This window comes from Canis aureus, chromosome 25, assembly GCF_053574225.1.
Source record: "Canis aureus isolate CA01 chromosome 25, VMU_Caureus_v.1.0, whole genome shotgun sequence".
NCBI lineage: Eukaryota > Metazoa > Chordata > Mammalia > Carnivora > Canidae > Canis > Canis aureus.
The window spans coordinates 311,903-324,134 of NC_135635.1; the positions used below are offsets into that span (position 1 = coordinate 311,903).

Below are 12,232 nucleotides of genomic sequence, written 5' to 3' on the forward strand. Positions count from 1 at the left end.
TCCCCTCTATTCCTGCTTTGCTAAGAGTTCCTTTCCTTTTAATGTGTGGGTACCATCACAGAAATGTGATACAGGCTCAAAAATGGTGAGACTTGGTGTACTCCCCTCAAACAAATCAGCTAATCAGTTCTGTGTATCTAACCTACAAATCAACCTTTTTTGTTCAGTTACATTGGTATGCTTCAAGTTATATCAATAACTTGAACTGATGGAGCAGTATACTGACTCCAGTCTTTTTTTTTAATAAATTAATTTTTTATTCGTGTTCAATTTACCAACATACAGAATAACACCCAGTGCTCATCCCGCCAAGTGTCCCCCTCAGTGCCCAATACATCTTCCATTTAGCCTAAAGACTTTCCCTGATCACCAGTACCTGCTTTCAAGCACCACACATTGAAATCTGTGTGTTTCTCTTTGGTATAAATATCTGTGGATTTGAGTTATCTGTGTAAGGATTTAATTCTCACACTTAATGGAAGTTCCCAAAGGAATAAGTTTATTTATACCTGAACCTACCACAAAACATACTACACAGTCAATAAAATTTATCAAAAAATGAATATTCAGAAGCATAGATGAGAAAATTTTGGACCTCACATTATTTTAAAGATTAACTTCTTCTATACTTTATTAAATGTTTTTCACAGTAATTAGCACAGGAAAAAAGTGCATGAAAATCCAGTTGAGGGAATGATTGCCCAAAAATGTTTTCAGGTCTCTATACACCACTTTGGTTTTTTATATTAGGATTTAGCAACTAGCAATGTCTCAAAGCAATCTACAACGCCTTATATATTTGCTATAAAATTGTTTGTTTCTTTTTATTATTACTTCCTCTCAATAAAACACACATAACATTTTTGATTCAAAACGAAAATTCAAGAAGTTACTGTGGCCGAGTTCAAAAAGGGTGTTGCCTGTGTTCTGCTCTAGGATTTTGATGGAATCTTGTCTCACATTTAGATCTTTCATCCATTTTGAGTTTATCTTTGTGTCTGGTGCAAGAGAGTGGTCTAGTTTCATTCTTTTGCAGGTGGATGTCCAATTTTCCCAGCACCATTGATTGAAGAGACTGTCTTTCTTCCAGTGGATAGTCTTTCCTCCTCTATCGAATATTAGTTGGCCATAAAGTTGAGGGTCCACTTCTGGATTCTCTATTCTGTTCCATTGACCTATGTATCTGTTTTTGTGCCAGTACCACATTGTCTTGATGACCACAGCTTTGTAGTACAACCTGAAATCTGGCATTGTGATGCCCCCCAGCTATCGTTTTCTTTTTTAAAATTCCCCTGGCTATTCAGGGTCTTTTCTGATTCCACACAAACCTTAAAATAATTTGTTCTAACTCTCTGAAGAAAGTCCATGGTGTTTTGATAAGGATTGCATTAAACATGTAAATTGCCCTGGGTAACGTTGACATTTTCACAATATTAATTCTGCCAATCCATGAGCATGGAATATTTTTCCATCTCTTTGTGTCTTCCTCAATTTCTTTCAGAAGTGTTCTATAGTTTTTAGGGTATAGATCCTTTACCTCTTTGGTTAGGTTTATTCCTAGGTATCTTATGCTTTTGGGTGCAATTGTCAATGGGATTGACTCCTTAATTTCTCTTTCTTCAATCTCATTGTCAGTGTGTAGAAATGCCCCTGACTTCAGGGCATTGATTTTGTATCCTGCAATGCTACCAAATTGCTGTATGAGTTCTAGCACTCTTGGGGTGGAGGCTTTTGGGTTTTCTATGTAGAGTATCATGTCATCGGCGAAGAGGGAGAGTTTGACTTCTTCTTTGCCAATTTGAATGCCTTTAATGTCTTTTTGATGTCTGATTGCTGAGGCTAGGACTTGTAGTACTATGTTGAATAGCAGTGGTGAGAGTGGACATCCCTGTCTTGTTCCTGATCTTAGGGGAAAGGCTCCCAGTGCTTCCCCATTGAGAATTGTATTTGCTGTGGGCTTTTAGTAGATGGCTTTGAAGATGCTGAGGAATGTTCCCTCTATCCCTACACTCTGGAGAGTTTTGATCAGGAATGGATGCTGTATTATGTCAAATGCTTTCTCTGCATCTAATGAGAGGATCATATGGTTCCTGGTTTTTCTCTTGCTGATATGATGAATCACATTGATTGTTTTACGAGTGTTGAACCAGCCCTGTGTCCTGGGAATAAATCCTACTTGTGGGGAATATAAATAATAGTGAAAAGGAATAGAAGGGAAGGGAGAAGAAATAGGTAGGAAATATCAGAAAGGGAGACAGAACATGAAGACTCTTAACTCTGGAAAACGAACTAGGGGTGGTAGAAGGGGAGGATGGTGGGGGGTGGGGGTGAATGGGTGATGGGCACTGAGGGGGGCACTTGACGGGATGAGCACTGGGTGTTAATCTGTATGTTGGCAAATTGAACACCAAAAAAAATAAATTTATTATTAAAAAAAACAAAATGAAAATTCAATTCAACATGCTGAAAACTTAGCAAATTGGAAAACACTGTTTAAAAAAAATAAGTTGGGCATTGGGTCCTCTGAGGGGCTCAGTCAGTTAAACATATCATGCTTGGATTGGGATCAGGTCATGATCTCATGAATTATGCATCATGTGACCGAACCACATGTCACACTGTGCTCAGCGAGGAGTCTGATCGAAATTTTCTCCCTCCTCCCACCCAACATACTCTCACTTTTTCTCTTTCTCTCCCCCTCAAATAAAAAGAAGAAAAAAAAGAAATGGGGCATGATTTTCAATTATTAGTGATTGTGTATAGTGCCAAGAGTGATTCTAAGACAAATACAACACAAAATATTGTTTATGCAGCATAATAACATATAAAAGTCAGGTTCAGCAGTAAGCCATGAAAATAAATAGAAATCAATTCTGTGAAACAAAATCATATGTGAGATAGTGTGAAGATTCAACTTCAAAAATGTTTCCCAAATATCCAGGATATCTCCAATATCCAGGACATTCAGAATTAACAATGGTGAAACAAAATCATATTTGATATAGTGTAAGTTCATATTGAAAAATGATTCTCTAATATCCTGGACATCTCCAATATCCAGGATGACTAGAATAAACAATATTCTAGGTACCTCACCTGGAAAAAGTTCTGATAACATTGCTATGATATTCAGGAGAATAACTTTCAAAAATAGCCACAAGAAGTATGACAGTAAATAGACATAAAATCAACAGTGGGAAAGAAAAATCAAACAATTGTATTTTTCTTCTCAAGAAGTTTTTTTAGAGCTTCTTTAACATCTTTGTTTCTCAGGGAGTAAATCAAAGGATTCAACATGGGAGTGACTAACGTATAACATAAAGAAGCCACTTTACTCAGCTCAGGAAATCTGTCAGGAGTGAGATACATAAAAAAGACAGCACCATACAGGACACTCACGACTCCTAGGTGAGAGCTGCAAGTGGAGAAGGCTTTCTTACGTCCCTCAGTGGATCTTATCTTTAGAACTGTGGACACAATATACAAGTAAGAAATAAGAATAACTATGATAGTAGGCAAAATAATGATGGCAGATAAAGAGAAAGAAATTATCCTGTTGATGAACAGATCAGAACAAGATATCCTCTGAAGTGGACGAGTGTCACAGTAAAAGTGGTCAATGGCCCGGGAAGCACAAAAAGACAAAGTAAATGTCAAGCTTGTCTGAAGAACCGAGCTGATGCAGCCACAAAAATAGGAACCAGCCACCAACTGAATGCAGAGACGCGTTGACATCTGGACGGAGTAGAGGAGTGGGTTGCAGATGGCAATGAAGCGGTCATAAGCCATGGCAGCCAGGAGAAACCCCTCAGCCACAATGAAGAGGGCAAAGAGAAAGAGCTGGGTTGCACAGCCTGCAAAGGAGATGGACTTGCTCTCAGACCAGAAGTTGATCATAGCCTTGGGGGCAATTACAGAGGAGTAGAAGAGGTCAATGAAGGAGAGGTTGCCCAGGAAGAAATACATCGGTGTGTTCAGCCTGGGATCAGTCAGGATAACGGCCACCATCCCAACATTCCCCAGCAGGATCATGGCATACACAAGCAGGAAGAGCAGGAAGAGGAGAATGTAGAGCTCGGGGCGGACCCTGAAGCCTACAAGAATGAAGTCAGTCACTTCTGAGCCATTGCTTGTTCCCCTGTCACCCATGGCAAAAACCTGCGAGATGCACGGGGAGAAATACACAAATGAACCTGGGCTTTGAGCCAGCTACAAATACTCATTACAGAATTATGACTTATGAATGTATTCTAGTCATCACTCATTGTAACTTCATAAAACTACTGTGACTTAAACTTAAGCCATTGCTACTGATGATGAATCAAAAGGTTAGCTTTATGTCCCTCTCTCTATAAGTAGGAGAATCAGATTTTGTCCTCTGAATCTAATGCAACTGCTTTCCACCCAAATGCCTTTCATATCTGCAGGTATTACTTCTGTGTATGTTTCTGACTCATGATTTCTGCAATATATTCATTGTCATGAAGAAGTGATCAGAAGGGAGCACAAACAATTTAGCAGATGACATTTGGGAAGGAATTACAATACCTGTGTCTGAAGATAGGGAATTCAGTAGCCTGTTTTAGGATAACCTAACTTTGAATCCTTAAGCTACATTACATACCAACATATATAAAGAAAGTGACTGAATTTTAAAATGACCTAAGAGAAACATACTTACTTTTTGTAGGTATTGGAAATTTTGAATTTTGATGTAACTTTATTTACTCTCTAAGATCAAAGTTGTGCACAAATAAACACAAACATTATTACAGTTCAAATGCTGGGATTTCTCTCCTAGGTAGGCCTCTAAAACCCCTTTATAATGATCATTTCCCTGCATTTCCACAGCCTGAAGCTCATAGTTTTTTTTAAAAAGGTCTATAAGTAGTCTGGATGGAGGAGTTACTTTAGAAAAGATACTGAGAAAAGAAGAAAGAGAAAGAAGAAAGAAAAAAATAAGAAGAATAAAGAAAAAATAAGAAAAAGAAAGAAAGAAAAGAAGAAAGAAGAAAAAAGAAAGAAAGAAAGGAAAAAGAAGAAAGAAGAAAGAAAGAAAGAAAGAAAGAAAGAAAGAAGAAAGAAAGAAAGAAAGAAAGAAAGAAAGAAAGAAAGAAAGAAGAGAGAAAGAAAGAAGAGAGAAAGAAAGAAGAGAGAAAGAAAGAAAGAAAGAAAGAAAGAAAGAAAAGAAAGAAAGAAGAAAGAAAGAAAGAAAGAAAGAAAGAAAGAGATACTAACACAAAATATACATGAAGGATTGTTGATTACATTCTTATTTGTCCAGAATATGATTTTCACACATTCATACCTCATTTCCTAGACAGCTCAAGGAAGGATTTGAACTGATTGTGTTAAAATAGGGTCACTCTGTCCTCTCAGTCTCTATATGCATGGTTCTGCAATAATAATAATAATAATAATAATAATAATAATAATAATGCACTTTTTATATGCCAGCCACTTTTCTAAATGCATTTATAGTAGCTCTTTTAATCCATACAACCATACTCTAAGGTGTGTACTATTCAATTTCCTAGTTTACATGTGGGGAAACTAAGATACAAAGAAATGAAGTCTGTTCATTAGCTACCTACAAGGTCAGAATTGGCCTTTGTAGACAAAAAAAAAAAAAAAAAGAAAGAAAACCTGGTTCCAGTATCCATGCATTCTTAATCACTGCAGATTACCACCTTTTATAATAATCTGTTTTGATTCCTTTACCTGATTTACCTCTTTTTGTACTTGAGTTCAATTAAAGTTTCTTATCCCCAAAATAAATTCTCCAATCTCTCAACCTAGATTAAAACACTTCTGCATAATCATGTTCCCAATGATAGTAGCTATTATCATCATATTTTCATATTCCTAATAAATATGAATGAGTTCTTCCTTAAGATCAAAATTTCAACTTGTCTTCATATACGCCAGCACAACAACCTTCTGTGTCTGGCAGAAGGCAATTAATCAACATCTATTACACAGATATATATGGTGAATGTAATCGAACAACCAAAATCAGAAAAACTTGAAGACTTGGAAACACTCAGATGGTTAGCAGAGCTTTAGGTATAAGTATAGGAACATCCAGGGCTACTTTTCACACTTACTAACTGGGATCTCGGACTAAGTGACTTATGTAACTTGCCTATATCCTCTATATAACCTACTTACAGTACTTAAGTTACCGATGGAACTTCTGGCGAGGTACTATACCACTGTATCCTCACATAAACCAGGCACAAAAACAATATACCTCCCAAAGTTTTCTTGGAGGTAAATATTTAGACAATGCATGTAAATAACTTAGTACCATTTATGACAGGATAAGTACTTGGCAGATATTAACTGTTATTATTTTTATCTTAACTTTCTGTGCTCACTCTATGATGCACACCAAAATAGTAAGCACCAATTTGGTTGAAAATTAATAATATGAGTATTGAGATATTATTTTTTGGATAAACCATTCTAAGTTGAGAGAAGAAATCAGAGAAATTGTTAAAAGATTAAAAAGAATAAGGAAATCTGAGAGAAGTGTAATATCTTGCCCAAGAAAGAGATGGCTGACAGAGAAGTGGCATGGTGTCTTACTGTTATACTTTCATTAATCACCAGTTCCATCAAAACTTAAATATAGAAAAAAAAACTTAAATATACAAATCATTGTAACATAAAAGAGCAAAATTTTAAATAGATAATACTTGACATCTGAAGAGGCATAAAATACTTACTCAGAAGGTGAAAAGACACCCTGAGGTAGTCATGAAATGTTTCTTAAGTATATTCTATTTGTCTTCTTCTAATCTCCTCCAGGGATAAGATTGTAGAACATTTTAACTATCCAGATTTATTCTTATCAAACTTGTTCTAATGTTAAAAAGTTTATGCCCAAAGACATTTATACCTAGAAAAGAGTCTCTCCTAGAGCAAGCAGCCAATAAACAAATAGTCAGTTGATGAATAATTATTTGTAAAACTCACGTTTCAAGATTTACTCTTACCTTATATTGATATTTTGTCAGATTCTGAAAATGAAGCAGCAGAATCCCAATGTTTTCCTGTTCTTATTGTTTTAATTCTAGAGATGGCAAACATAAAGTCAATCAATGACCATGCTACAAGTACTAAACAACTTTTATGTCAAGATAAAATGAATCCCTCCCCCCCAAAAAAACTCCAAATCCATGTTTATCATTCCAGTTTTAGTTCTTCCCATAGAGAAACTGGACTAATTTCCCCTGTTGCTCTATTTAGACAACTACACTTTCCTTAGGTAATTGATTTCTTGAAAAATGATATATAGTCCTTTGTGGAAGAGGCACAAGGTGAATTTTTCCAATGTGCTTTGCTAATACTGAAACAGTTCCAGGAATTGTATACAAAGGGAACGTGAGGAATCAACCGGCAGGATATTCTTTGTCCTGCATTCTTGGATGCTGAATGCTTTTAAAGAGGTAAAGTGGATTGTCTTGGATATGGAGATAGAGGTCCTGAGCCATCTGGAATCTCAGAGAATCCACCAGAATATCAGCAGCAGTCATCCATACTGGCTTTGGTTTTGCCATAATGGTGTAACTTTTTGAAATAATTACAGCATTGAGGTTTCTCTTACCTTCTGGGACATAGTCCTCTGGGAGAGAAGGAAGCATCAATAAGTTACTAAGGTACCCAGGCTCTAAGCCAAGCTCCTGAGGATCACAGAGGCTCTAGTATTGGGGGGGGATAGGAAGGAAGAAAAGAAGGAAGGAGGGAAGGAAGGAAGGAAGGAAGGAAGGAAGGAAGGAAGGAAGGAAAAAGGAAAAGGAAAAGGAAAGAGAAAGAGAAAGAGAAAGAAAAAGAAAGGAAAATGAAGAGCTTAAACTTACTAGGAGTCAAAATACAACAGTTTATTTTTTTACTTTTCTTGTTGTGTGAGTCCTTTGAGAGGGACCAAAATGATCTTTTAGTCTTAATTTCTCCACTGAAAAAGAAACATTTCCATTTATTATTACAGCAAACCATGTGGTAGGCTAACTGACACAGATATGAAAGAAAATATTATGTTATGAGACATATTTTTAGAGAAATTTTTATTCCTAGTCATAAAATTCATTCATTTTCACTTAAAACTCTCCATATTTATCCTTTAGCTATATTTTTTCAATGATAATTGATAATTAGAAGTACAATAAAAGGGGCCCCAGGGTGACTCAGTCATTCAAGCATCTGCCTTTGGCTCAGCTCAGGATCCCAGGTTCCTGGGATGGAGCCCCAGGTCTGCCTCCTGATTCACAGGGAGTCTCGTTCTCCCTCTCCCTCTACCCCTCTCCCTGCATGTGTTCTTTCTCTCTCATTCTGTCAAATAAATAAATATATTTTTTTAAGTACAATAGTATGGGGATCGTATGGGATAAATTAACCCTGCAAATGCCCTCTAATTACTTAAAGTAGAGGTTAAATAATGATTAACTTAATCTACATTAGCTTCACCTTGTAATCTTAATTACCTGAAAATTGTTTGTTGAGGTGTCAGGTACTAAGTAATATCTCAACAGTCACTGTATAAATTTCAAATAATTTTTTAAATTGTTCTATATCAGTCCAAAAAAATCTTAATTTGTGTATGATAAAAATTACATCATTGAGTAACTGTCATAAATACATTTTATGTACTATAGTAATGGTAAAGAGGAAGGAAATAATGGTAGCTTCTAAATCCTCACATATGCATCCTATCAAAGACAATAGTTGATATTTTCTTTCCATATTCCCCTTGTTCTCAACAATAAACTCAGAATCCATAAGCTACTTACTGATGGGGTCCTTCAAAGTCCACTGATGAAGTCCACTGATGGGACTGTTGTGGTCTTGCCATGTTGAACCGCTCTACTTGTTCATTAATATTTACCATCAAACACGATGGTGCTGGAGGCATCCTGGAAAATTCCCTGGGTTACTGCTACACACTCCCCCCCCCTTCCTTTCCATTAATATCTTTTGCTAAATCACTAAGAGTTACCCAAAAGAATACAAAGCATTTTGTTTACCTGTTGGTTCAGTGAAATGAATACCCAGGGGACAGGAGCAATTGCTATGTCTCCCAGTAAAATGTTCTCTCTGTTGAGCAGTAAGTATACTAATTCAGAAAAGCATAATGTCAAAGAAACAGCAAGGGGGGAAAAGGGTGAGTAAGCAGGTTTTAGTGTGGTAGCTGATACTGCTTTTTTGACCCAAGGTACTTGGGCCAATAGTCTGATTATGGCATAAATGGCCTCATATATTGTTTGCTAACACAGAGTACAGATCATATCCTGGAGACAACAACCCAACTATATAAAGTGCTAAGAGCCAGTTGGTCCAACAACTGAATCCCCTATAAGTGATTCCACCATTCCATAAGTTCACTTGATTCTGCTTGATGAGGCACATGATGATTCCACTGAATTCCATAAGAATGAATGCCCTGCCTAACTTCTGTTCTCGTAAAGTGAGTGCATTGCCCTAAAGCTGTCCTACAATGTGGTATAATAGTGAATAAGGCATTTGTTGAGTCCTGATACAGTGGTATTAATAGAAGCAATTGGGCAAAAAGTACAAAATAACAACTAGAACAGAGCCTGGGCAAATGACTACCCATCCTTGATGGAAAAACCAGTGTTCAAACTGAAGCATGATGACTGGCTGGTAGCCCCAGGTTATGATATTTACATTTTTTGTTGTAGGAAGAATACTTACCATGAGACCTACCCTTTCAAGGAATTTTTGTGTGCAATAGGGCATGGTAGCTCTGCACAGTGTTATACAGCATCTCTAGAGTATGTTCAACTTGAGTAATTTAAATAGGTTGAAGCCCTTTGAATAGCAATTCCTCATTTTCTTCTCTTCTCAGCCCCAAGCAATCACCATTCTACTCTCTGCTTCTATGAGCTTGGCCTCTTGTCTTTTCTTTGAGCTTGGTTTCTTGAGATACCTTCTAGAATTGGAATTATAGAGTATTTGCTGTGATTGGCATTTTTCACTTACTGTAATGGTCTCCAGGTTCATCCACGTTGTCACTGTGGCAGAATTTCCTGCATTTTTTATGCCAAATAATGTTCCACTGGATGTATATGTCACATGGTCCTTCCATCCATCAATGAACATTTTGTTTTTCTCCGTATATTTTTGATGACCATCATCAGGAAATTGTGCACTTACTGAAGGTAATTACCAGGGCAACCACATTAAGCAATCCATGTTGTGAACCCTAGCTCTACTACCATGACTATATTATTGCTGAGAACCCGTGATAAAGTAGATGGTAAAGAATCTGGAAGATAATGGGTCATTGCCTTTACCAGGTTACTGATAACCTGATCCATATTTGATATGAATTACTCAGTAGTCTTGTGAGAAATTAATATTCTCAATTCCTTTTACCATTCAGGGAAGTCCTTTCATCTACTAACAGACCACGGGGTCAGTAATCCTTCACTCTTGCTGCATTCAAGTTCCTGGTTATCGACGTAAACCACTAGTCCACTGGCCCTAAATCAGAGTAAATATGTGTCCCACACTATATTCCAGACAAGAAAATAACTATGCAGGTGGAAATGGTATGTCTGTTAATAATATCTTCCTTACAAGTGTCATTAGGAAATAACTTTGAGTTGGACTAGGATGCTGCCATAGTAGTCCATTTCCAGCCAGTGCTTGTGTCACATGAAGCACAACCTATAAATCTGGCTCAATTTATTTTTTCTCCCTGCATCAGGCTCCCTGCTTGGCTGGGAGTCTGCTTCTCCTTCTCCTCCCTGTTCATACTCTATCTTTGTCTCTCCATCTCAAATAAATAGATAAAAATCTTTTTAAAAATTTTTTAAAACATACCCTTAATAGGGTATTTTGTACTCTAAATTTTTTTTGAGTTTTTAATATGGTTGCTTCCTTTCTTTGTAATTCATGATAACATGGTAGTAATGAGTGTGAAATTATGCTACAAATAATTATTTATGATTGCCGTGCTCCCTCTGTTTAATTAGTTTACCACAGTTATTTCAGTGCCCTCGTTTGTAAGTCCACAATATAGTTAATTGTCAAGTCAAAAAGAAAAGCTCAATCTTCCTAAAATTATGTACAGGTAAATATATTTAATGTAATTATATTTCATTGATTGTGTAACATTCATGATCAGTAGAAACATGGTCATGTACAAAGATTGATGCAAGATTTTAATTAATTTTCATAAAACTATTACATACGTAAAAAGACAAGTAATAAATATATGGCAAAATAATATTTTCATGTTGCAGGGGATAACTCAACACCACATAAAACTAGAAGTTTAAAAAAAAAAACTAGAAGTTTAAACCCAATTTGGTATTCATTTCAAATATTAATATCAAATTAAGATTCAGCCATCTTAATGCATACACAAATTTCTTATTGAGAAGATAGTTTTAACTTAAAATAATAATTATCCTTCCCCCTTATGTATTTATTTTCTTATTTCATTGGCTATAATGCTATATATAATACATATGATAAAAATATAATATTAAAATCAAAAAGGAATAACACTCTCAAACTTATTTACAATGATGAGATTATCCTGATGCCAAAACCACAGAAGTACACTAGTAGAAAACTATAGGTCAATATCCATGATAAATATAGATGCAAAACTTCTCAATAAAATGCTAGCAAATACAATTCATCAGCACATTAAAAGGATTGTTCATCAGGATCAAGTGATTTATCTTTGTTTATGCATGAGTGGTTCAACATATGCAAATCAACCAAAGTGAAACAGTACATTAACCAAAAGAAATAATCCTATAATCATATTAATAGACACAGAAAAATCATTTGACAAAACTCAACATCTATTCATGATACAAACTGTTGCCCTATTAGTCACAAAGGAACATATGTCAACAAAATAAAGTCCATATATGACAAACCCACATCATCATCAATGATAAAAGGTTGAAAACTTTTCCTCTAAGATTGGTAACAACACAAGAGTGTCCTCTCTCACTATTCTTATTCAATATGGTACTCACTAGAGTGATAAGGCAAGAAAAATAAATAAAAGGTATCAGAATTGGAAAGGAAAAGATAACACTTTTTCTATTTGCAGGAAACATGATTTTATATTTAGAAAATCCAAAAGCTTCAACCAAAAGCCTGTTATATCTAAACAATTCAGTAAAGTTGCAGAATACAAAATTAACATGCAAAAATCAATAGCATTTCTATGTGTTAGCAAATA

The 12,232-nt window shown here is 35.8% G+C and overlaps 1 protein-coding gene and 1 long non-coding RNA gene across 2 annotated transcripts; both read right to left on the reverse strand.

The window, feature by feature from the left end:
* Positions 1–2,836: 2,836 nt before the first annotated feature.
* LOC144297540 (olfactory receptor 9K2) lies at positions 2,837–4,220 on the reverse strand. Its single transcript, XM_077871818.1, has one exon. The coding sequence runs from the start codon at positions 4,147–4,149 to the stop codon at positions 3,208–3,210; it is 942 nt and encodes a 313-aa protein (XP_077727944.1). The 5' UTR covers positions 4,150–4,220; the 3' UTR covers positions 2,837–3,207.
* A 1,087-nt stretch (positions 4,221–5,307) lies between these two features.
* On the reverse strand, positions 5,308–9,221 carry LOC144296688 (uncharacterized). Its single transcript, XR_013363693.1, has 4 exons — positions 9,027–9,221; positions 7,613–7,706; positions 7,002–7,078; positions 5,308–5,396 (listed from the first exon to the last, which is right to left on the reverse strand). It is a non-coding gene; the product is annotated as an uncharacterized LOC144296688 (long non-coding RNA).
* Between the last annotated feature and the right edge of the window lie 3,011 nt (positions 9,222–12,232).

Excerpts from the sequence above, each read along its gene's own strand:
- LOC144297540 (XM_077871818.1), bottom strand. The coding sequence starts at position 4,149 with ATGGGTGACAGGGGAACAAGCAATGGCTCAGAAGTGACTGACTTCATT.